The sequence below is a fragment of the Rhinichthys klamathensis genome, unplaced genomic scaffold (assembly GCF_029890125.1).
Source record: "Rhinichthys klamathensis goyatoka isolate OS25496 unplaced genomic scaffold, OSU_Roscu_1.1 h1tg000420l_1, whole genome shotgun sequence".
Lineage (NCBI taxonomy): Eukaryota > Metazoa > Chordata > Actinopteri > Cypriniformes > Leuciscidae > Rhinichthys > Rhinichthys klamathensis.
The window spans coordinates 252,310-278,681 of NW_026606918.1; the positions used below are offsets into that span (position 1 = coordinate 252,310).

Sequence of the window (26,372 nt, forward strand, 5' to 3'; positions counted from 1 at the left end):
AACGGTCCAACTGCTGCATGAGATGGCATTACTGTATAAGCTATGGCTGAGTTATCACAGAAGAAGCTCTATTGATTTAATGGTTTACATCTACAAGAACATATCACATGTTGCTGCTATTGAGATTTAAGAGTTTTAAGCAGACAGACATTATTATCATTATTATGAAGGTTGTGAAGCTGATATGTGTCAGTAAACGCCTCATGAAGAGTCAAGTGTAAATACAAAAGACTTTCAAAACCTGCCGGTCGACATTCAAAATTCTCTCAGGCACCTTTATACACAAACATGTTAGTTAAGCCTTTCTTTTACAGTTGGTTTCACCAGTAATTCTCATTTGAGAAATATAGAAGGAAAAACACAAGGTAAAGTAAAGATGAGGAGAGCAACATATTTTTTTAAACATACTGCCAGCATACTGAGTCATAATTAGCCTATTTATAAAGTTTGTTGGAGATTACATAATGGTTTTAAGGTGAATGCAGTTTATTATTTTAAATGAAACTTAAGTGAAACGAACTGAACTCGATTCGTAAGTCTTGAATTGTTTGGCTAAAATTGTGACTGATATCAAGAACCCTCTTTTTTAAATAAGTCATTAAACAAGCAAACAAACAAATAAATAAACAAGTAGATAATAGCTTAGCAGAGGTTCAGCGTGGAGAGAGGAATAATGTGGAATGCATCGCCCTCAGCAGCACTTAACATGTTCAGTCATCACTTAAGAATAAGTGCATAATGACTCATTGCATATTCATTTTTTTGACCTAACCAATTTGTTTCAACCAATTATTTACTCTGAATCCAATCTGAAAGCCATTTTGGCTTTTTTTTATTTTTAGCCAGATGCACTTTATGAATGACCTTTGTAATCTGTTTTTGTAACCCTGGCCCTCATTGAGTGAATCTAATGAAATTCACTTTATTTGACTAATGCTAATGCAACTGAATGGCTAAAGACATTCACTGAGGCTAAGCGATCAAGGGCATGTTACAATGCGTAATGATTCAATGCTAAAGATTTAGATGCTGCCTTCAACCTAGAAACACAATCAAATAACAAGGGCAGTGATTAGTCATCTGGCCTTCACCCACAACACAAAAACCACAGATAAAATCTGTAAATGAAAACAGACACCCACACACTTCAATGTTCAGTGCGAAATTCTGCTCTCAAAATCATCTCCATTTAGAGCTGCGAAAAGTTGACGGCAGACCTATTTAAATATCACTTATCATATCGCTGGCATTACTGGTGGCTGATGCAGAAACTGCTGAGTGCTTGTTCAGAGATTAATAACTTGCTCTTATTATTTGAGTGTTCAAGGTTAAAAGCCCTATACCGTTGTGGTTGATTAAAAAAAATATTTTAGACAATTTTCTTTTTGTCAAAAGTGCCTTGTGATTAATGCTGGGGTGAGTCATTCCTACTATGCTATCTTTTAGTAATAGTTCATATAGTAAAAATTACTTATAAAGCATTTATTAATCGTTGTTAATGTTCATTTCAACATTTACTATTACTTTATTAAAATCTGGTTGACATTAGTGCACTGTGAACTAACATCAACAAACAACGTTAACAAAGATTAACAAATACAGTAACAAATGTATTGCTCATGGTTAGTTCATGTTAGTTAATACATTAACTAATGTTAACGAATGAACCTTATTGTAAAGTGTTACCTTGTTTTTTTTGGTTACCTAACAAAAGCCAGTTCCTTAATTAATGACATCATTCTCCATGACATGACTATTTTTTAACAAGAAAACAAAAGCAAAAATATAACAAATGGATTTTTTTGTGTGGTATTAATTGATTTGTCTCAATTTAACACATTCAATCATGTTGGAATTGGCATAATAAATCAAAATATAGTAAAAGACAATAACAACAACAATTTAACCATAATTATGCATGTAAGTTAACTCTAAGATCTTCACATCAGCTCTCCATCTTGTTAATATTCTTGCCACTGTGTAAATAATAGTGCCTAAGTATAACCAAAACTTTTTTAAATGACAAAAAAGGTACTACACAGCAGGAATAATCTGCACACACAAAAAAAACTGTAAATAAAATGATGTCATCAAGAAAGAGTGTTATGTTTTTGGCCAGAATTTTATATGGTACTTCATACTGAAATTGCACAACAGACGGGTTTTTTTAGGGCCATTAACTGTGTATTCCAATAGAGGGCACTAGTGAAACCACACAAGGTTACTTGCCTTTCAGAAGGTAACTAACCCATTTACTGTGAGTCTTGCTGCAGCATCACAGTCTCTATTATGAAACGATATGTTTATAATTGCAGCTATTACTGAGGTGCTGGAGGGGCTTATAGGCTATCAAGCCTTCTTCCATGTGTGGTCCGGGACAGAAGAGTTTGACTGCATGTCACAACACGGTTCAGCGCTGTCAGGATTTGCCGCAGTTGCTTTTTTCCTCTCCTTCTCTGCATTCTCTCCCTCCTCCACAGCAGCCGGAACAAGAAGAGGGGATTTACTGTGAAGGAAATGAGGGACAACAGTGGGTGTCTGGCTTCACCCTCCATAGTAAGCAACAAAAGGTGAAGGGGTCAAAAACAACAGGAGAACGCACTTTCATGTCATCTTTCACATTATCTTTTAAAGCCAAAGATGCCACTGTTACAGTCAATGGTTTACACTATGACTTGCAGCCAACTTCATCTTTACACATCATTTTAGGAACACAACCCACTTTTCGAATAAAAAGGAAAAGAACAATTTTAAAGATCCCAGTGGTGAAAATCAAGTTTTTAATGTTGTTTATATGTCTCAATGTTGTATAAATAGGCTTTACAAACCCTGTGCAAATTAGTATTTTCTCCTTAAAACTGCAGTGTATCAGAGACAATCTTAAAAACACAGTTTGAAACCGCCCCTGTTTCCTACCGGCTTATACATATAACCAATCCCGTCACCATGTGGAGCGGGGCGTTTCTCCACTTGCTTCTATTATGATGTTGAAAGCGTTTCTAAGAATGTTGATTTTAAAAAGGCAGCTGTCTGACTCTGAAATGGTGAACGGGAACATGGTTTGTGTAACATTAGCAACATAAGCTGTTTGATAACATATTCAAGCCGAAGGCTAATCATATCAATTACTGTACGACGTTGTAGAGAGCAATACATAAAACGCTAGCCTGGATGCCAGCTGAACTTAGCCCCGCCCACAACATTTGAGGTCGGGAAGTTCGGTCTGGACTTGATCCGTTGTGAAGCAAGTACGCCCGAACCAAAGCTGTTCGGACCAATCAAATTGTCAGGGCGGGCTTTATACGATGATGGACAGATGATCAACCGTAACGTAATCATCCACGTCACCAAAGAGCGCTTGGGTTGAATTCATTGAATTTAAATGGCTGCCACTGGAGAATTTAGATGTGTAGATTCCGCCATCGCGTCTGTTATAGAAGATGTAGACAGCGCATTCATTTTAAAAGAGGAACAGAGAAGCGCGATCAAGGGATTTGTCAATCCAATTGAGTGCAGAGGCATTTTCTTTCCTGGTTCGGTTGAAACACGCCCCATAATGGAGCAGTATCAGACTCACATTCTGACTAGAATCTGAGAATGACGACGTCAGGCTAATAAAACGCATTACCATTCTGATAAATTAACTTGTAGACAAGCCTCTATAATTCACTCTTCCTCTTCTTCTTCTGAATCAGTTTCTAGTTCAAACATACTGAATGAAACCAATATTACCACTTGCCATTGTGGTAACTAACTGGGACTAATTTGCATACTCATGGTTCTGCGTATAATAAATGAAGCATGGGTATAGAGTTACATTCAAGCTATTTTAAATAAAGGCCTTCTGAAGTGAAGCGATGTGTTTTTGTAAGAAAAAGAACCATATTTATGACTTTATAAACTATAATGACTGGCTTCCGGTAACGGCCGTACACGAGTCGAGTTCCGGCCGAAGAGTGACCTCTGACCCGACGCATGATGTATTGATGAATGCGGAAGCGCAGAGGATAGAGCAAAACACTGCTAACACCGCTACTCACAACTAAGCTTGCGTCGAGTCAAAGGTCACTCTTCTGCTGGAACTAGACTCGCATACGGGCGTTACTCACTCTCATTATAAAGATTGGATGAGCCAAAGTCATGTACACCTATGGCTTGAGGGTGAGTAAATTATGAGCTAATTTGAATTTTTGGGTGAATTAACCTTTTAAGGCATGAAGGAATCATTTTCACAGGGAAAGAGGAGTTTTATGAGATAAAATGATTAAATGCAGGGGGACTTTAAAACTTTAAAAACGCTTTATGTGGTTGATGAGGTTTTAAAGTAGAAAATCGGCAACTGATTTTCACAGGATCAATTTTGAGTGTTTAAGCTTTCAAATTCTCATATTATGACAAATTCAATATCTCATTTATGATAATTACTCAAATAAAATATGTGATGGGGTAAAAGGGCAATATAAAATGTGCTTAAATCCACTTTTTAACTTCTTTATTAGAAAAATAAATAATTTACAGTGCAACATAATCAATAATCACAAACAAGGGTTTAAATTAGTCTATTTTTTTTTTAACAAAAACACATTTAATTAATTCGCAGCTGTTTTCTTTACAGAACCAGAGTATGTTTGCCAGTCATTTTTTTTAATTCACATATATGGCAAAAGCTTGTGCAAATTTATGATGAGTGGTCCAGAATGAGAAGTTCTGATGCAGAGCAAAGACTCTTGTTAAAAAACTGTTTAAACCTTAATTAAACCTTACAAAAATGTTGATGTAAAAAAAGGCAGTTTGAAATAGTTATTTATGTAAACCTCTGAACCTACAACATGACTATCATGACTAGTCTTCTTTTTTGTGTGTGTGTGTGTCTGTACTCTTATGGTTTATGATGACACAAATGTGTAATGACATGGGTTTTACAACGTAAACATGGTTTATGAGGACATTTCCTGTGACCTCGTAAACCAAATGGCTTAAAAATGATTCTGCAATGGGTAGTTTAGTTTGTACAATTCAAAAAAACATTCTGCCTATGGAGAGTCCCCGTAAATATTCAAGTATTCAAGAGTCCCGCATATTCAAGAATGTCTGTGTCTGTGTGTGAGTGTATGTTTATGTGTGTACCTGTCTCCTGTCTGAGTGATTAGTCGTCTGCAGGTCTCCATTTGAACATCCAGCCCTCTTTTCATGCTGCACATCTCCATATACTCATGCAAATGCCTGTTCATATCAGACTTAGCAGTTGCCAATTCCAACTACAGGTACAGACAAACACAAAACAAACTTAAAGTAACAGAAAGACATGCAGAGTTAGGTTTTTAGGCACAAGCACAATCTCTTTACCTCAATTTGGTCAATGGTATCTTGATAATCCTTCTCGCGGGACTTGAAAAGGCACTCTGTGTCCTTTATCACCTTCTCTATGGACTCGTCTTGCTGTGTGAGACAGGGTGAATTAGCAAAGACATTTTTTTTGGGAGATGTCTTGTAGCTTTCTCTACATGATGGAAATCAATTCAGTTAAAATGGTGACTCAGTGTTTTGTTTTTTTCTCATTCGCTTGCCGTTTATAGCAAAACTGATGAGCCAACAAAAACCACTAAGCTGTATTAGGCCTAGTGTGAGCGTTTTCATATTATGCTTGTATTACGGGTATTTTCTGTGTGCCTGCTCGAAACATTTGGACGGAAAAACATATCAATAGGTCAAAAATAAAGCTAGATAAATGTAACAAAATATTAGACTGAATAATGTATAAATCTTTTAAAAAAGCAACACCAGAAGATAACTGCTTTTTACTGCAATACTGTAGTTATCTATCTATTCTGTAGTTTTAAAAATGTATAAACTTCATGAGATTTGATGACTTGGTTTAAATAAATATTATGCAAATGCAAACTTAAATTTTATATTTGGATGTTAAATGAGTCTGCATGTTCAGCTGTTCAAATGCATGTTTGTTTTTCCCAGGTGTAATTGGATTCATTTCATACTCTGTAAAAAATTATATGATCAATCAGTCATGACAACATATGTTTTTACATTAAATTACTCATCAAAATAAGTTAAGCAATTTTCAAGTTTCAACTCAATTTTTTTAAGTCAGTTTAATATAATTTAATATACAGCCAAGGTGCCTGTACTTAGAAATTTAAGACAGCAACTTTTTTTTTCTACAGTGTATATAATTCTATCATGCCGATGTCATTTCCAAAGTCCATCACTGGAAAAACTAATAAAAGATGGATGTACCTCTCCTTGGTTTTCAACACTGAAGGTGTATCCTGGGAAATCTTCCCAGAGTAACAGAGTTTCCTCCGTCTCTTCCCATGCAAGACTGTCGCAGTCATCCTCAAACTCGCATTCGCGTCTGGGGCATAAAAACAAACACTCCTTCTCTCAAATGATTTGAAACAGTCTGTATAAAAAAATTCAGATGTTCAATGGTGCCTCTTACAATTGACTGAGCATCCTCTGCATCTCCTCATTGATCTGATTGGCTGATGAGCAACACAGATCCACCTCCTTATTCCCGCTTTCCTCACTTTCAGAGATGCTTACTGGTTCATCACTCTCGTTCCCTCTGATTGTCTGTGACGCTGGTTTTCGAGGACGGCGAGTCAAGGTTGACGGAGGTGTGGCTACTTGCTGGAAAACAGTAATATGAATAAAAATCTTCAGAGTCACATGATCCTTCAGAAATCATTCAAATATGCTGATTTGGTGCTCAAGAAACATTTCTTTTTATTATCAATATTGAAAACAGTTGTGCTGCTTAATATTTTTGTGGAAACCGTGATAGATTATTTTCAGTATTCTTTAAAAGTTAATTTATTTGAAATAGATATCTTTTGCAACACTATAAACAATGGTAAACACACACACACACACACACACATACACACACACACACACACACACACACACACACACACACACACACACACACACACACACACACACACACACACACACCCACACACACACACACACACACACACACACACACACACACACACAGGTGTACTTCATGTAACTGTAACTGCTGATGATGAAAGACAAACCTGGAAGATCTGAATCATGTCTTCACAATTTCTCTGCTGCGCTACATCACACAGACGAGCCGTGATGTCAATCCTGCGACAGATATCCATGTCCACTTTCATGGCCTTCTCCTGGATCTTACTGTCCAAATCTGAGTGATTCTAAAGGAGAGAAGGGAAATGAAAGAGAATAAGTGAGGGTATTTTTGAATTTGTCTAATTAAAATGGAATGGACAAGTAAAGAGGATCAATTACTCTGCTAAGACATTTGTGGGACACCGTTTGACTGGACTCAGCATTATTTGTGCTTCTATTGAAATAAACGATATTGACTAAATGACTTACTGAGGTATTTTTGAGGTCAGGTCACGTGAATATTGTGCTTAACTCACATTGCTCATGAGGCCTTTGAACAGAACCAGCTCCGCTTTAAGCTGCTTAACCCTCAGAGCAAGTTCATCCTGGCACACCTCGCTCTCCTGCAGGTCCTGCAACACATAGTGCAGCACAACAAGTGTCATCAGATGCACTGATCGGAGACAGTGGAAAATAAGATTTGATTATTAGTTTAATTCATTTAAATATTAAATTGATTTGGTCTTACTTCTTCAAGCTCAGCAACTTTTTCCTCAAGATCCATCCGCATTGCGTATTCCTCTTCCCATCTAGAATAATTAATAAGACGAGACAATTGGCCAATCACACAATCACAACCAATTATATCATATCAGGTCTCAAATATGATAATCATCTATCTATCTATCTATCTATCTATCTATCTATCTATCTATCTATCTATCTATCTATCTATCTATCTATCTATCTATCTATCTATCTATCTATCTATCTACCTACCTACCTATCTATCTATCTATCTATCTATCTATCTATCTATCTATCTATCTATCTATCTATCTATCTATCTATCTATCTATCTATCTATCTATCTATCTACCTACCTATCTATCTATCTATCTATCTATCTATCTATCTATCTATCTATCTATCTATCTATCTATCTATCTATCTATCTACCTATCTATCTATCTATCTATCTATCTATCTATCTATCTATCTATCTATCTATCTATCTATCTATCTATCTATCTATCTATCTATCTATCTATCTATCTATCTATCTACCTACCTACCTATCTATCTATCTATCTATCTATCTATCTATCTATCTATCTATCTATCTATCTATCTATCTATCTATCTATCTATCTATTAATTCGTAAATAAATAAATACATAAATTGTGTTCAATTTTATTAAAATGTTAAATTATGATATATAAATAATAAAATAAATAAATAATAATATTTTTTATTTATATCGCGTCTTTCTAACACCCAAGGTCACTTTACAAAGATAGGTTAAGGAACAGAACCAAATAAATATCAACATCAAGACACAAAACACATACCAAGGGCAGAAAGTAATATACAGAAGTCGCTTACAAAATATACAAACAAAGAAGGATTCAAACTAATAACATATCCATAACAAGGTACAATTTACAGACTGAGAGCTGAAGAGTAACATTCAGAGAAAAAACGTGTTTTTAAGAGGTTTTTGAAGGAGAGAAGGGTGAAAGCTTGACGGATTGTCTTGAGGAAGAGCATTCCACAACCTAGGAACCACAACACTGAAAGACCTGACTAAACCAGACTAAACTTAGGGGTGACTAACAATCCCGCACTAGAAGAGCGCAAGTAACCAACAGGAGCATAAGGCTGAAGTAAGTCAGATAAGTAAGTAGGACCAAGGTTATGGAGAGCTTTGTAAGTGAGGATTAGTACCTTGAAGTTTATACGCAAGGAAACCGGAAGCCAAATTAAGGTGATAGAGGATTGGAGTAATGTGCTCATTCTTTCTTGTGTGAGTTATCAAGCGGGCTGCAGAGTTTTGAACATATTGTTTCAGCATCCTGCTGTGTAACGGTCGCCAGCTGGAGCGCCCTTGAGAGCCACCAGAGGGCACTCCACATCCGACTATTGTCATTCCCTCACAAACTACATTTCCCATAACTCACTGCCCGGACTCATCATCCCTGATTGCATCCACTTGTGTCTGTGCCTATTTAAACCATGTACACTCATTCATTCGTTGCGAAGTCTTGTTTAGTGTTTCTACTGCAATTCCGAGCATTCTCTCTGTTGTTCCCGTGTTCTTGGTTTTTTAATCTTTGCCTGTTCCTTGGATTCCCCTTTTTGGATCCTCAACCTTTGTGTCTCAGAGCAGTACGTGACATGCTGACTAAGAGAAGATCGAATATGAGAGATATTACGTAGGTGGAAAAAAGCTGTCTTTACCACTTTACCGATGTCATCATTAAATAAAAGAGTGGAATCGATTTCGAACTGTCGTAGAGGGCATTATCAAGTCATCATCCAAATCTATCACTTGACCGGATAATTTACATACAACAGATTTAGAGCCGATCAGTATTACCTCTGTTTTACCCGAGTTAAATTTGAACTAATTTGCATCAAGCCAAAGCTTGAGTTCCTTGACGCAAGTTGCTAATGTAGGAGGAGGAAAAACTGAGGTACTACTTTCTTTAAAAAGTGAAGTGTGAAATTTATGTGTCACTAGCATAACCAAACAGAACTGAACTTAATCAGGTTAAATGCCAGATTTAATTTGATGTCCATTTACTGCAATGGGTTGTACTGTTGTATACCTTGGCTTTGATCATTCAAGAAAATATCAAACAAAACTGTCTGTAATCCAACCTATAATGGCGGCTTAGTTATACGTTGCATATAAAGATGTAAATATATATGAAATTACATGCATTTAAAAATAAAAAAATTTAAATTGTGTAAAAAAAGGTTTTAAAAAAATCTGAATTTGACTCAAAACTGAGTCTGTACAACTCTACAAAAATAAACATGAAATTCTACACTTCCACACATAAAATGCAACCACCAGCAAAGAGCAAATTAATCTCCAGGGATCTCTCATGTAACATGACCCAACAGTTTGGGTTGATAGTACAGTGTTCAAGTAGTATATCATCCCCTTTTTTGTGCCATTTTGTAATGTGTCACCAGACTGTCCACATAAGAGATGCACACTACTGCCAGAGACAGGAAGTGCAGGACAGTTCTCTCATTCACACACACACACACACACACACACACACACACACACACACACACACACACACACACACACACACACACACACACACACACACACACACACACACACACACACACACACACACACACACACACACACACACACACACACACACACACACACACACACACACACACACACACACACACACACACCTCTTCCGTTTTAGTCCATAACTGCAGTATCACTGCAGGTGTTAGAGCAGGTGATTTATGTTAGTGTAACACTGAAATAACATCCAAATAACTTTCTTCTTAACACACCAACGAATACACTGACAGCTGAATCAGCAATTCCAGAAACCAGGTGCCACTGAATCACATATACAACTGAAAAACAATAAGAACATATCACAGAAAAACATACAACAAAGGGGTTCTTGAGAAGTAAACCTGACTGTGCTATTTTGGCTGATACTCAGTATCTGGCAGCTGGTGGAAGTCTAGGGAGGCTGAACAGGAAGGTAAGAGAGAGATTGTTGAATGATTCTCTATTGGCATGCTGGCAGTAGCACTCAGTTCAGTACTGCATTGCAGATGCTAGGGCGCAGAGGGGAGGAGGCTGAAGACGGAATGAGAGAGATGGAGACTCATCGGGAGGGAGGGTTATACAGGGGATTGACTCAAACTCCATGTTATTTTACTCATTAGTCATGTATTGTTCTGAAACCCTCCTAAAATTATAATTTAATACTAATTAGCATTATTCACATGTTATAATATTAATGCTTTAAATTTAAAACCTCTATTTTTAACCTCTATTAAAAAATTATATAATATAATATGATATAGTTTGCCTAAACATACTTTAGGTAACAATAAAAGACAAAAAACAACAACAACTACAACACTGAAAGAGAATCAGGTAGTGGTCCAATTTAAACATAACATATTATATTCAAAATAAAATAAATGAATAAGAAATATGCCTAAACAATGTAATAACTTTAAACTATTGAATGCAAACGATAATCCTACAGCATTTTTACTATATTTTAAATAATTTGTTAATTAACTAATGGGGGTCTAGGGCAAAAATAACTGAAAATAAAATCAAGAAATGATATTCTAACATATTTTTCATTATATCAAAGTATCTGACACAAGGATGACATTATGTGTTTAGAAATAATATACCCTTTAAAAATTACATAAAAAAAGCCCCAGAAAAAAGCAACAAAGTTCATTTTGATATGCACTGTGTTTGTTTATACAGTAAGAAGAGTAATATACAGTAGGTGAATTCTGTTTATGAAATTAAATTAAATGAATTAGAGATAGATTAGAGTCAGTGTCAGCCCTAATAGTTAAATCTTGCTAAAGAAAAGTGCAAACACATTCATACAAATTCCACAAAATGCTCATGTAATTGAGCATTGAGCACATCTACTATACCAGATTTGTGAGGGCCACAGAGTTGAACAGGTCTAACCCTGTTAGAGCTCTTATAAGAATATTCAATGATACACTAGTATTAATCTCACGTCACGGTGGTGAAACCTGAGGATTTCTGCTTTAGTGGATGTTGTTTTGTTAATGAAGATTCTGCTAGAAACATGTTAACATCGGGATTCACTGGTCTATATTACCAGAGTGCACTGTATAATGTGTGCTGCATATTAATATTTTCTGTTATGGTAATGATATATGATGGTAATGAGGGTTTTTCAGTTTTTATGGGGGAAAGAACTACACAAACCCAAATACAATGCTAGCTAGCAGTCAATTTAATGGTTTGATTTTAAATAAAATTTCTACATGCGTTTTAATGACATCCAACAAAGCAAAGGTACTCCATCCACATACCGGTCAAAAGTTTGGAAACATTACTATGTGTAATGTTTTTGAAAGAAGTCTCTTGCTCATCAAGCCTGCATTTATTTGATAAAAAATACAGATTTTTTATTTTTTTATTTAAATATACTTTAAAATATAATTTATTTCTGTGATGCAAAGCTGAATCATTACTCCAGTATTAAGTGTCACATTCAGAAATCATTCTAATATGCTGCTTAATATTTTTTTTAAACATGTGATACTTTTTTTCAGAAGTTAAAAAGAACAGCCTTTATTTAAAATAGCAATCTTGTCTAACAATATAAATCTTTACTACTTTTTATTAATTGAACACATCCTTGCTGAATAAAAGTATCAATTTCTTTAAAAAAAGAAAGAAAAAAATGACTGACCCCAAACTTCTGAACATATTGTTACAAAAGACTTCTACTTTGAATAAATGCTGTTCTTTTAAAAAAAAACATTTTATTCATCAAAGAATCATGAAAAAAGTATCACAGGTTATAAAAACATTATAACATAATAGCATGTGACACTGAAGACTGGAGTAATGATTCTGAAAATTCAGCTTTGACATCAGATGAATAAATTATATTTTAAAGTATTCAAATAGAAAACCATTATTTTAAATTGTAATAATATTTCACAATATTACTTTTTTCCTGTATTTTTGATCAAATAAATGCAGCATAAGATACAAACTTTTGACTGGTACTGTATAGCTATATTATCATACTGACTAGATGTAACTGGCATGGAAAGGCTACAGAAGTTGCATTGCGCGCGCAAAGAGCGCGTAAAGTTGTGCGTAAAAGTTGCATTTTGAAGCTTTATACAGTCATTTACAAGAACATCACATTGCACACATACTAACCTCCTTTTGTATTCGTCTCTCTCTCTCTTTACCTTGGCGAGCACATTATACAGTGCCCGAATCTCTGGGGTGATGGTGTCGATCTGGACACCCACCCCGTCTGGAGGCACCCATGACGACACACCTGTACCCGAGAACCGCGACTCACGCCCGGTGCTGAACCTCGGATTATAAGACCAGACAGAGCCAGGGTGAAATCTGGGTGGAAGATTGCTGGTACAACCAATCCCGGTACTGACATATTTCCCGTTAACATTGCTGGTGATTTTTGGAGCAGGATCAATCGGGCTGATGGGGAAATTTGGGGTGAGATTGAAATTAGAGTCTGTCAGATTGGATGGGTTCAAGTTTTCAACTGTTGTCCTGTTATTGGACTCGAAAGGGAGGGTGGTGTTATTGAAAGCAGGTGACAACAATGTTCCGGACAGATATGCGGTGTCGTTCGCGTTCTGAATGGGTATCAGGTCTGGCCTAACAGGAATCAATCCAACGAAGCCGGTTTGAACCCCAACATCTCGCGTTAAAGGCTTTCTATTTTCTACACACTCTGCATTGTCATCCAAAGCCTGTTGCAGTTGCTTTTCTAACACATTATTCCGACGTTCCAGTTCATGCACTTTGGCTAAAAAGCAGCGGAAACGCAAATTTAGAGTTTTAAGGACGCTGATGTTGGATCCCAGGTCGTTACGCAGGGCCGTCGCGGCAGGAGCAGGTGGAGACACCCGGTGAAGATAGTTACCCAGGTGTAGATACGGTGTCCCGGGAGGGGGTAAAGCGCCCAGGTCAAACCCATCTTGCCCGAAGCCACCCGTGTGTTCGCTCAAGAAAAGGCCCGCTGGATCGGTCCAGTGGCCCGATGACGCGGAGTCCGCGAAGCCCGTCACCTGGTTCTGTTGGAACGAATACACGTTCTCCCCTAATACAGGATTCATTCTGGTATGAGAAAATCTAAAATGCTCAAAGTCCGGCATGAACACTGATTTAACTGTGTGCCTTCAAAGCTGATCCTCTGAAGTTAATAAACTGAAGGAACACTTGTCCGATTCAGGAGGACCAAATGAATGAATCCGATCAAACTGAAGCCTTTCAATTATATGGCAGTCTTTTAATGTGACATACGGACGGGTTGCGCGTATTTGCATGCTATTTGTTATGCCAGTACCTTTACAGACGTGGTTGTTTTCTTAGAGAGGATTAAACGCGTCTTCATAGCGGAACAGCCAGGCTCCAGCGGAGATAAACATGAGAGAAGCAACTGCGGCTCCTTCTTACCGTGATTAGTTAGTATAAGCGCCTGCCTCGCGCGAATCGCGACAGTTTGTCAAGTTTTGCAGACTTCAAGGTGTATAGTTTAATCGATGCTGTAAAATAAGACATTTCACGTCAGGGATTGCTACGTTATATTTCATTGTCCAATATTTAAGCTCACAATTTTAAATGTGCGTTTGTTTGTTTCTGGGATTTACGGTAGCGAAAGTGTACCCTCACGTCACTGACTGTGATTGGAAACAGTATTGTGACGGCCGAGCGTGCAGCATCCGAACCAAACAGAAGGCCTAGTATATTATTTTTGCGACTTTTTTTATTAGGTTTGTACAACAACAAGACCCAATACCACGACAAACCTAAAGGCTACATCTAAATAAGAATAAAGCAATTTCAAGTTTTTTACAGTAGGCCTATAAGTCAAAGCATCCATCTACTTAAAAAAAAAAAACGTTCTTTGCATTTATGAATATGGCATTCCGACAATACAAAGGGTTGTCTTCAACTATAAACACTTTCGCCAATGTGGACCTTTAGAAAAGTAAAAAATTCAGAAATGTATTCAAACACTTTTTATCTGAATGTTTCCACCAATGTTATTTCCACAACATGTCGAATTATGTGTTTAGCAGTATTATGTTGAACAAAATAGCGTATCTTAGCTATAATTACATAATAGCCTGCATAATATTTTCTCACACGTTCCATAGTTTGTGAAACTTATAGTTGATTTGAAATGACAGAGTAATACCTTAATTCTTTTCATTTTCATCTCACTGACACTTTTGCCTCCTTGGTAACTGAGCGCACTAACTTTTGAGAGAAATATTTACTTTTATAGAATATTTTCATAGTATAAAAGTAAAACTCTCTTTTAGGGTATAAAATCTGGGTCTGGGATCAGGGTATGAAATCTGTTTAATATATATAAATCTATGATTTACAGCAATGGTCTTGGGTATAAAGTCATTCTACGCAGTAAAAAAGTTCTCCAAATATAATTTTAAAACAGAATACATCCAAAGCATATGTTTTACATTTGCTATTATTAGTAAGTAGGCCTAGTAGACAGTAAAGCTTTATTCAACACTGTTTACAAAGTGTTTTACAGTTGAATAGAACAAGCAGGACTCAGAAAAGCGCAAATAGAGGACTTCATTGTGTGGCACTGCAAGCTCACCCTCATTACACACACACACACACACACACACACACACACACACACACACACACACACACACACACACACACACACACACACACACACACACACACACACACACACACACACACACACACACACACACACACACAAATCACATTAATCAGGGAAATTGGCATTAAATATGTAAACACATGTAATACATATCTATTGGGGGCGCAGTTTACAGGTCGATCAGAAAATAATAAAAAAGGTTAATGAGTTATATGATCGAAAATTTATTTCAGATACAGTGACTCATCAACATCACAGCTAGTCACATAATGACATGCTGTGTAAAGTGATCTGGATGAAGGGGTGATTACAGGCTTTTGCAGGTCCACTGGAAGCTCCATGACAATCATATCACATCAATGTCAAATATCAAGAAAATCAAGAGTCAGATTATAGTTAAGCAAACAATGAGAAGTTAACCATGTATAATCACTATAATAGGGAGTGAATAGCACTTGCTAATGGTATTGCGAGACAATAATGTCTGTTTTGAGTAATTATTCAAATGCATGTACATGAAAAGAAAAAATGAGTTCAGTGATCAGTTGACTTAACTTAAAAAAAGTGAGGAAACCTGTTGCCTTAAAATTATTATGTAGTAAACCATGCGTAACAAAAAAAATAAGTAATGTGAAATTGTCAAGTTCACATATCTTAATTTTTTCAATTATGCATGAATATTACTAAATAAATTTACGGTAACTCAACGGGTTTCCTCACCTTTTTTTTTAGTTAAGTCAACTGATCACTTTTTACAGTTTTACAGTCAGTGCAGTATGACTCAGTGGATGTGATAGGCCTATGTCTATTTACAGTATACAGGTCAACATTTTTGGAATAATTAAGATTTTTATCAAAACAGTAATATTGTGAAATAAAATTACGATTTTAAATAACTGTTTTCTATTTTAATATACTTGAAAATGTAATTTATTCCTGTGATGGCAAAGCTGAATTTTCAGCATCATTATATCATTAGTGTCACACGATCCTTCAGAAATCATTCTAATATGCTGATTTGCTGCTCAGATATGATCAGTTACTTTTTTAGTGCTCAGTTATTAATGCTGGTTCTTATTATTAGTTATGTTTTTGATGCGTTATATTTTTGTGGAAACCTTGATAATGTTTTTTTTCCTGGTTTCTTTGATGAATAGAAAGTTCAATGAAAACATTTATTTGAAAAACAATCTTTTTGTAACATTATAAATGTCTTTACTGTCACTTTTGATACATTTTAATACTTTAATGAATTCTTTCTTTATACAAACTTTTTATTTTTGGTGATATAAATGCCTTGGTGAGCATAAAATACTTTTTTCAAAACCAATAATAATAATCATTTAAAAAAAAATCATAATTATTCCATACTTTTGACCGATCTATCTGTCTGTTTGCTGGAGCGCACATAGTCATCAATTTTCTTCTGAAGAAAGTTCTTCCATAAATTGTAGCCTACTGATTCCATTTGCACATCATTATTTACAGTGTCCACATACTCATTGAGCTCTGGGATGACTTTGCCCAAAGCCTTGGCAGTCCCCGTGTAGGTTAGAATGATGTTCTGTCTGGCATCTTGCTCATCCCCACAGCTCAATAAATAAGAAATGCACTGTTGTTGTTTTTTTTTTATGTCCAGCACATTTCCTTACGGAAGATCAACAACGTATCTAATATGCATGGAGCCAGTGAACGTTTTTAAAGACTTTCTGAAACCTACACCATTTTAACTGTGTACATGCAGAAATTAATTCCTTTAGTTAGTTCTAGTTAAAGTAATGGCCAATTTTTATGTGTAGCAGTTAATAATAACAATGCAATCCCCCTTGAGTGTCACTAGGCGGCAACAACAGCTAATGACGCTCTCTGCAGGCAGCCGCACCCTGTTAAAGGTGCATTAGCTCTTCATGCAATGTATTTACAAATTTTGTATTATATTTATTTTACTTTCAGCAATTGTGTTAACAAAACGATTTACAATAAAGGTCTTAAGTCCATGGAGGTACTTTAGCAGCATCAGGACCACAAGCAGCATTACGGTAGCATCACTGCAGCATTGCACAACGTGGATCTCTTACAAGTGATAGGGTGCTTCTAGTGGTTTGTATGAGAACTGCAATGCAGTATTACACTATCGTGGACTTACCTTTCCTGTGCAATGTCTCTATAGATATTTCAGAGGCTATGCCACCATATACTATATAACCGTTTAAATGTATTACCGTTTTTACTTTGAAAGAAATGAATACTTTTATTCAGAGAGAATGCATTAACTTGAACAAAAATGACACTGAACATTTATAATATTGCAAAAGATTTATATTTAAAATAAATGCTGTTCTTTTATTAATCTTTCTATTTATTAAAGAATCTATGTATCTCGGTTTCCACAAAAATGTTAAGCAGCTCAACTGTTTTCAACATTGATAATAAGAAGAAATGTTACTTAACACCAAATCAGTATATCAAAATGATTTCTGAAGGATCATGTGACGCTGAAGACTGGAGTAATGATGCTGAAAATTCAGCTTTGCTATCAGATGAATAAATTACATTTTAAAATAGTTATTTTAAATTGTAATATTTCACAATATTACTGTTTTTACTGTATTTTTCATCAAATAAATAGTCTTGAAACTTATTAAAAAAATGAAACTGACCCCAAAATTTTGAACGATAGTGTAAATAAAATTTTTTGTTAAATTATATGATTAAATACTGAGATTACTTGAAATATTTTACACTACGGTCATGACACTTTTCTGACCATAACATTCAAAAAAAGCCAGAAAGAATGAAATAATGACCAACAGACACAGTGACGCTTTCAGAATCAGGCATTGTTCATTCAGCATGGAAGACACCAGACCCATTATCTGACATTAGTACAGTACTCTAGAATATCGGGAACAATCAAATCACAAAGCAACGTCACAAAGGCAATAAACACATGACACAAACCCTTCATCGTACACCAGACAATATAATCAATTAGAACCGGCAAAGCACACAGTGTAGCACCAGGATTTGAAACTGTTTGCATTGTCTGACACACCTGTAATTGCTTTATTAAAACAACCAAATCTTACGTACAAGTTGATATCAACACATTTGATTCTGACATCTCGCAAAAAGTATCATACTGCTTTAACAACGTCGACACAATGACTGAGAACCATTGCAAGCTGTACTGTGTATTTCACGCATTTAACCAAACCAAACACATCATCTTTAATATATTCATAAGCACCAAAATCCAGTCGCAAAGAACCCAGCTGCTTAACTCGCAGCAATACTAGAGTTAATTCATAGGTTACAAAAAGAAAATGCATTTAATGACCAGGTGTTCAATTGAACATTACATGCTGTGTTAATGCTTTTCAACAGTCTGGAATACGACCGAGTTAATACGATCTAAGTAGTGTGTGACCATAAGCACCAAAAAAATGTCTGCATTGAAATCTACAGTTGTGGAATGGACCTGAAGAGAAGAGGTGGTCTTCAAGTGCAGGATTTGTGAATGTAAGACAAAGACACAATAGTGGAAAGGCTCTGTACTGAGTGTGAGTAAAAATCAAGTTAAATGATCCCAGTGAGCAGCTATTTTTTTTTTTTTTTGTCATATAAACATGTCAGATCTGGTGAGGTATGTTGATATAACTCTTGCCCTTTTATGAATATTGAAATGAGAAAATAAGTTAGGTAAGGGATCGGTTTCAAGCCCACTCTGGGACCTGTTCCACTTTTTAAAAGTCAAAAACTGAGACTAGTAGGAAATAATCCCATATTAGAAACCATCTGAGAAGGATACTGACAGCAATTATCCAGTCTGGAGTTAAAACCCAGTCAAAAAGAACTGTGAGATCAAGTGTTGATACGCTCCCTGACTGTTTTGACTGCTGAGTTCATGTGTTTAAAATTAGCTTTATAAAAACAATCCAAATAAACAAACCGAAAATATAAGAATATAAAATAATGCAGAACCAAAAATACTCCATAACAAAAGTCATCTTCATTATTGAATACATAAATTAAAACCTACACCTCCTTCATCTTCACCCGTCATCCCTTCTTACTGTCTGGCTGAGAGAGGGATGTGAAGATGGAAAAGAGGATGACAAGCACCAGATTAAGCAGAGAGTGGATCTATATTAGTGTCTATGGGGGGCCTTAAAAACACTTTCAACCCTTGCATCTGCCTCTACCTCCCTCTCTGTGAATTCTTTTGTTTTGCATGTTCATTTTTTCTTCCGTTCCTGTGAACATCTTGGGCAGTACCTAATGAAGAAGAAAAATTAGGTAAAAGTTGAAATATACAAATGTATTCACTAGTGCTGTCAAATCGATTAATCGCGATTAATCGATTCTAAAATAAAAGTTAATATATACTGTATATATATATATATAGACTCACCTAAAGGATTATTAGGAACACCTGTTCAATTTCTCATTAATGCAATTATCTAATCAACCAATCACACGGCAGTTGCTTCAATGCATTTAGGGGTGTGGTCCTGGTCAAGACAATCTCCTGAACTCCAAACTGAAAAATGTCAGAATGGGAAAGAAAGGTGATTTAAGCAATTTTGAGCGTGGCATGGCTGTTGGTGCCAGACGGGCCGGTCTGAGTATTTCACAATATGCTCAGTTACTGGGATTTTTACGCACAACCATTTCTAGGGTTTACAAAGAATGGTGTGAAAAGGGAAAAACATCCAGTATGCGGCAGTCCTGTGGGCGAAAATGCCTTGTTGATGCTAGAGGAGAATGGGCCGACTGATTCAAGCTGATAGAAGAGCAACTTTGACTGAAATAACCACTCGTTACAACCGAGGTATGCAGCAAAGCATTTGTGAAGCCTCAACACGCACAACCTTGAGGCGGATGGGCTACAACAGCAGAAGACCCCACCGGGTACCACTCATCTCCACTACAAATAGGAAAAAGAGGCTACAATTTGCAAGAGCTCACCAAAATTGGACAGTTGAAGACTGGAAAAATGTTGCCTGGTCTGATGAGTCTCAATTTCTGTTGAGACATTCAGATGGTAGAGTCAGAATTTGGCGTAAACAGAATGAGAACATGGATCCATCATGCCTTGTTACCACTGTGCAGGCTGGTGGTGGTGGTGTAGTGGTGTGGCGGATGTTTTCTTGGCACACTTTAGGCCCCTTAGTGCCAATTGGGCATCGCTTAAATGCCACGGCCTACCTGAGCATTGTTTCTGACCATGTCCATCCCTTTATGGCCACCATGTACCCATCCTCTGATGGCTACTTCCAGCAGGAATTGGTTTCTTGAACATGACAATGAGTTCACTGTACTAAAATGGCCCCCACAGTCACCAGATCTCAACCCAATAGAGCATCTTTGGGATGTGGTGGAACAGGAGCTTCGTGCCCTGGATGTGCATCCCACAAATCTCCATCAACTGCAAGATGCTATCCTATCAATATGGGCCAACATTTCTAAAGAATGCTTTCAGCACCTTGTTGAATCAATGCCACGTAGAATTAAGGCAGTTCTGAAGGCGAAAGGGGGTCAAACACAGTATTAGTATGGTGTTCCTAATAATCCTTTAGGTGAGTGTATGTATATATACACACACACACACACACATATAAAATATGTATATATATATAAATATAATAATATATATATACACATATATTAGGCTACAAACTTTTATTTTAGAATCGATTAATCGATTTGACAGCACTAATATTCACTAAAACCGCTATTCAATATTGCTTTATTTTGTGAGTTACTTATTTCTACACTGATGTACGGCAACATTGAATTGCATCAGTTTCAAGGGCAAAATCACATGACTACTAACCATTTCCCCCTGGGCTTGGTGGTCAGACCCACACAGGCAAAGTGGAACCACTCGATAGAACACTAAAGAAAGAGAAACACATATTTAACATGAGCATATTAACTCTGAATACAAATGTATAGGAATAGGCTGTAATATAACATTGGGATCAAGGAATGAAGTTTTCAGTACACACTACAGGGCTCCAGACAAAAAAAAATCTATTAAGGAGCCATTGGCTCCTAAAAGTAAAAAAAATTTTTTTTTAAAAGTGGAACATAAGAATAAACGTGCTTTAATTTTTAAACACTTTAATTTCAGTCATCTTGTCACGTTTGCCCTCCTTTTACAGCATCAGCTGGAAAGAACGATCACTTGAAGTGGGAACTGAACGGCTTTTCCAACTTGAGAACTATATACAGTCATAAATAGTTGTTCTTTACACAGAATCTGATCCAGTGTCAGGGACAATAATTAGCATCACTTGGCCATTGAGTGTAGTTTGGCCTCCTTCTCAATGCATAAACATTTTCATACACTATTTCTTGCACATACCCAGTCTATTTTTCTTTATTAGTAATATCTGAGATGTAAATTTGGTGAAAGGCAGCTTAGGCGATGCAAAATTGTATTTTTAGCTCCTTCCATTCTTTCTCATCATGTAGACAACAGGTTAAGTAAAAATATAATAGATATGTAATATAGAGCATTTATTTAATGACTAACGAGTCTATGGACATTTATTGGCTATTGTGAGGTAAGTTATGTGACATATTGTTCTCAAGAGGTTTTATTGACGTCTTTTCATGGTTGAAACACTAACTGAGCTATTGCATGACACATAAAACATTTGTTGTAATGTTTTTGTACAACAAGTTGTACAGTGTCTTTCAACATACCTTCTGATGTTTATTCATGTTTATTTCGTGCTATGTTTATTTGTGTTTATACATGTTTATTTTATAACTAGTAGTAAAGAAGAGATGATCGGTTCATGTGCAGCTTGAGGCGCTACAGTGATCTGTCACGGCAAATTAAAGAGCCACAATTTAAAAACTGAGATATTGTTTATTAAAAGTAGCAAACATATTAAAACTAACAAAGCATGAAGCTTAGTGCGATTATTGAATGGCACGTGCGCTACAGAAAACAGCATAGACTAAAAGATCTTGAGAATAAGAATTGCTGAATCTGATCCTCGCTTTCCTCGTGAGTATTTTGGCGATCAAACTCAGTGTTTTTTTCCCAGTGAAACATTGATACGCATCATCTCATTTGTTATGTCAATACAACAAAAGATGTGATAGGCTACTCATCAGAGAATACGCAGGTAAAAAAAGGCATTACATGCCAATTTTTAAATCATAACGTGTACATTTATCTTGTCGCCGATGGTGTTCTCAGCAACAATATAACATAATAATATAATATAAAGATAAATATAATCATATTTTTGTGCAGTCTGGAGCCCTGTTACATGACTAGGAATTTAACCTCCATTTTAACTTTTAAAGGGGAAATAAATATAATAAAATAAATATAGAATAAATATCTATATGTAAGCAATAAGGTATGAGAGGCTGTAAGCGTGTTGGCCTCTGTCACAGTGCATGAGGAAGGAGACTCACGTCTGTATTGTCACAGCCAATCATCTCTCCGTATGAAACCTGGTGGCAGAGACAATAGGTGGGCTCATTGGGGTCCACTGGCATGTCCAACACATCCGAGGGGTGCACGTTCCCAAAGTTCACAGCCGGGGTTGAAAACTCAGAGCTGGAATTTAAAAGGAACTAGTAAATCGGAGTTCCATTTTTTCCACCTCTAAGTCTTAATACAATTGTATTATTTTCCCCCCTTTTATTGACAGAAACAGTTAGAAAGGCAAATGTAAATGCTGCTTACCAGGCTGTAGGGCAAACCGCTAACGCTTTGGTATTTCTAAACATTAAAAATGTATTTCAAAACAACTTCTTAGATATTTATGTACATGTTGGGAGGCTCCAGCTCCCCTCTCCTTTGATCTATTCAACATCACAAACAGTCTATGACTTACAGTCTAAACAAATCTCTATTAAAAGATGAAAAATAAAACAAAACTTATCCTGTCTGTGGCACATACACTACCATTCAAAAGTTTGGGGTCTGTAAGATTTTAAAAAAATGTTTTTGAAAGAAGTCTCTTATGCTCACCAAGGCTGCATTTATTTGAAACCCAAAAATGCAGTAAAAACAGTCATATTTTTAAATATTATTACAACTGTTTTAACTGTAACTGGTTATGTATTCCTGTGATGCAAAGCTGAACTTTCAGTATCATTACTCCAGTCATTAGTGACACATGATCCTTCAGAAATAATTCTAATATGCTGATATGGTGCTCAAGAAACATTTCTTATGATCAATGTTGAAGACATTAATTGTGCAGCTTAATATTTTGATGGAAACAGTGATTCTCCAACAAATAAAAGTTCTAAAGATGGATTTATTTGAAAAAGAAATCTGTTAAAGTCTTTGCTGTCCTTGCTGAATAAAAGTATTCATTTATTTCGAAAAACAGAACAAAACAAAACATTTGAATGGTAGTATTTATGTACTAAGGGTACAAAGCAGAAATATTTAATTACAAATGCAAACCAGTTGTAAAAAAAATAAATTCTACACTTCTGTTTGATGTCACAAAGTGGCACAAAAATGACACACTTTACCTATAAAATCTGAAATATCATAGAAAATGTGTGTGATTCTCACCCTTGCGTGAGTTTGACCTTCTTCTGTCCGCTCTTGGAGCTGCAATCATCATCAGAGTTCTTCACCTTTGACCTAGTGCGAGTCACCTCCTTCTTCTTGGGTCCTCGATGATCACCTTCAAACAATAAACCATCAGAAACACTGTTGATGCATGAGATTCACGTATGAGATGTGCATGTGTCAGAACAGCACTAATAGACATAAGTACCTATGTTGCACTCACTCTTGTTGCCCTTGCTAGAGGTAGAGTCATAATCGGTGCTTTCTATCTGTTTCTCCTTGAGGTCAGCCTCAAAGCGAGCCAGGTCTGTATCCAACCTTCGGATATGCTTATCCACCTAAAAGCATAGAATAAATGGAATTAGATCCACCATATGGAGTTATAAAGCAACTAAATGTACAGTACAGATACATTTTACAATACATTTAATATTCACTATCATTGAAAAGTTTGTGTTGATACCATCTTTTTAATGTTTTTGATAGTAGTCTCTTATGCTCACCAAGGCTGCTTTTATTTGATCAAAATATTGTGAAATATTATCATAATTTACAATAACTTTTATAACATATGAAATTTGCAGTTGTTATAACAGTTCATTAGCAATGAGCAAAATTCACACTAACCATCTCATAGGTTTGCATCGCAAGCTGGACCTTGTCATCTCCAAACTCCTTGCACTTCCCATAAGACTGCTGGATTTGTCTTAACAGGGAGAGCTTCTGTTCGGAGGACAATGTCCGAGCGTTAGCTGTGTATTCACGAGCCAGAGAATCAATCTGTCCTTTCAGATCTACAGAAAGAAGAAATGTAACTTTATTTGAAGATGCCCCTATTACAGTGTAATTCTAAAAATAAGTACAGAGTAATATTAATAAACAATGTGCATTTACTATACAATTAGGTTTGGTTTAGTTGCTTGAAATAATGCAATTTACTGTTATGCAATTATGTAATTTACTTTAAGTACTGTAATAAGTAGGCTAAGTTACATGTAAGATGAGGAATGGACACTAAAATAATCACTTTAGAAGAGATTCCTAATAAGATTTCTAATAAGTCACGCAATATAAACATGTAATATTGATATGAAGATATTATTCTATATTACTGTATTGATTTAGAGGCAGGTCTACTGTGTAGACTCACCCTCTGTCCTCTGGTCGAGATCTCGCATCAGCTGGAAGTTCCTCTGCAGTTCAAATGGCAAATTCTCTATGCCTAAACAGATCAAGTGACATATGAATCTTCTACACAAATAGCAAGCAATAAATAGGTCCATAAGGCTCAGCGCCTTTGCAAACCAGCACTAGAGTAAACGATCTCCATCTGTAACGTTACGAGTAAGCGAACTCGATTGTGCTGGAACACTGCATTTAATGCTTGACACTGAGCTTTAATGTTCCCAGGTATTTATTTACATTATTTAAATGTTTTAACAGCAGTAACGTTGTCACATTTATCGCCTCCGCTCCCACCAAACAAATCTACAAAACCATCATTCACATCATAACACTGTTTAAATACCGTTAGCCCGTTAGCTTCAGAGCCCAATAACCGTACTGTCTTTATTAGCACTGTTTTGTGTCGTTGCGCGATCGTTTTTTTGTAAATAGTGTATGTATGTGAAACGTGCAGACATGCTGGACACTGTGAACACGAAAGATGTTTATTTATGGGGATGAATATCGAAACAAAGACAATAGTCTTACTGTCCAAATAGTGCTCTAGATACATTCCAGCCGCCATCTTGACATACACAAACAAAGGTTCTTCCGGTACTACCGGAAGTCCATGGGAAATCTGGGTAGGGGGGCGGGGGGCTGGGGGCTAATCATAGATATCATATAATAAAGGCCTTTATTATATGATATCTATGGGGCTAATGATTAGGGGGTGTCTGTAGTAGACCCCTTTCATCTAAGTAGGTTGAAACAGAATGACAAAACTCCTCTTTGTATGTTCAGAGATATGTTACTATCTATAGCAAAATCGAAAATATACTAGAAATAAATGACATTGTGTGTGAGACCTCATTTTGATTATTATTTTTTTTGAGGGTATGAGATAGTAGTAGGCCTACCTTATTTTTTTCTCTTAACCACAAATGGTCTCAACCCATTTGATGAAAGGCTATGCTCTATTTCATCTGAATATCAACATTTGTGAGATTTAGTCAGAGACAATGTTGGGTAAGTTACTCTAAAATGTATACAACCCCATTTCCAGAAAAGTTGGGACATTTAAGAATCTGTGATTTGTTCAATCTTTTTAACCTTTATTTAGGCTAACTGAAAAAAGTACAAAGGAAAGATTTCTAATGGTTTCACTGACCAACAAAAATTGTATTTTGTAGATATGAACAAATTTTGATTGTGATGGCTGCAACATACTCCAAAAAAAGTTGGAACAGAGACATGTTAACCACTGTGTATAGTCTCAGCTTCAGATGTC

The 26,372-nt window shown here is 36.1% G+C and overlaps 2 protein-coding genes across 5 annotated transcripts; both read right to left on the reverse strand.

The window, feature by feature from the left end:
* Window positions 1-1,982: 1,982 nt before the first annotated feature.
* On the reverse strand, window positions 1,983-14,122 carry iffo1a (intermediate filament family orphan 1a). The gene is made up of 9 exons (XM_056235367.1): window positions 12,870-14,122; window positions 7,652-7,712; window positions 7,440-7,535; window positions 7,068-7,208; window positions 6,461-6,651; window positions 6,256-6,373; window positions 5,347-5,439; window positions 5,128-5,258; window positions 1,983-2,506 (listed from the first exon to the last, which is right to left on the reverse strand). The coding sequence occupies exons 1-9, from the start codon at window positions 13,838-13,840 to the stop codon at window positions 2,350-2,352; spliced, it is 1,959 nt and encodes a 652-aa protein (XP_056091342.1). The 5' UTR covers window positions 13,841-14,122; the 3' UTR covers window positions 1,983-2,349.
* Window positions 14,123-18,170: 4,048 nt separating this feature from the next.
* ing4 (inhibitor of growth family, member 4) lies at window positions 18,171-25,714 on the reverse strand. Of its 4 annotated transcripts, none has more exons than XM_056235352.1 (9): window positions 25,631-25,714; window positions 25,068-25,139; window positions 24,545-24,711; window positions 24,141-24,255; window positions 23,918-24,032; window positions 23,072-23,107; window positions 22,798-22,942; window positions 21,191-21,252; window positions 18,171-19,629 (listed from the first exon to the last, which is right to left on the reverse strand). In XM_056235352.1, exons 1-9 carry the CDS (start codon window positions 25,665-25,667, stop codon window positions 19,590-19,592), a joined length of 789 nt encoding a protein of 262 aa, XP_056091327.1. In that variant the 5' UTR covers window positions 25,668-25,714; the 3' UTR covers window positions 18,171-19,589. The 4 variants fall into 4 exon arrangements, with proteins under 4 accessions (XP_056091327.1, XP_056091326.1, XP_056091329.1 ...); XM_056235351.1 differs by having other exon boundaries at window positions 24,126-24,255; XM_056235354.1 differs by lacking the exon at window positions 23,072-23,107.
* Between the last annotated feature and the right edge of the window lie 658 nt (window positions 25,715-26,372).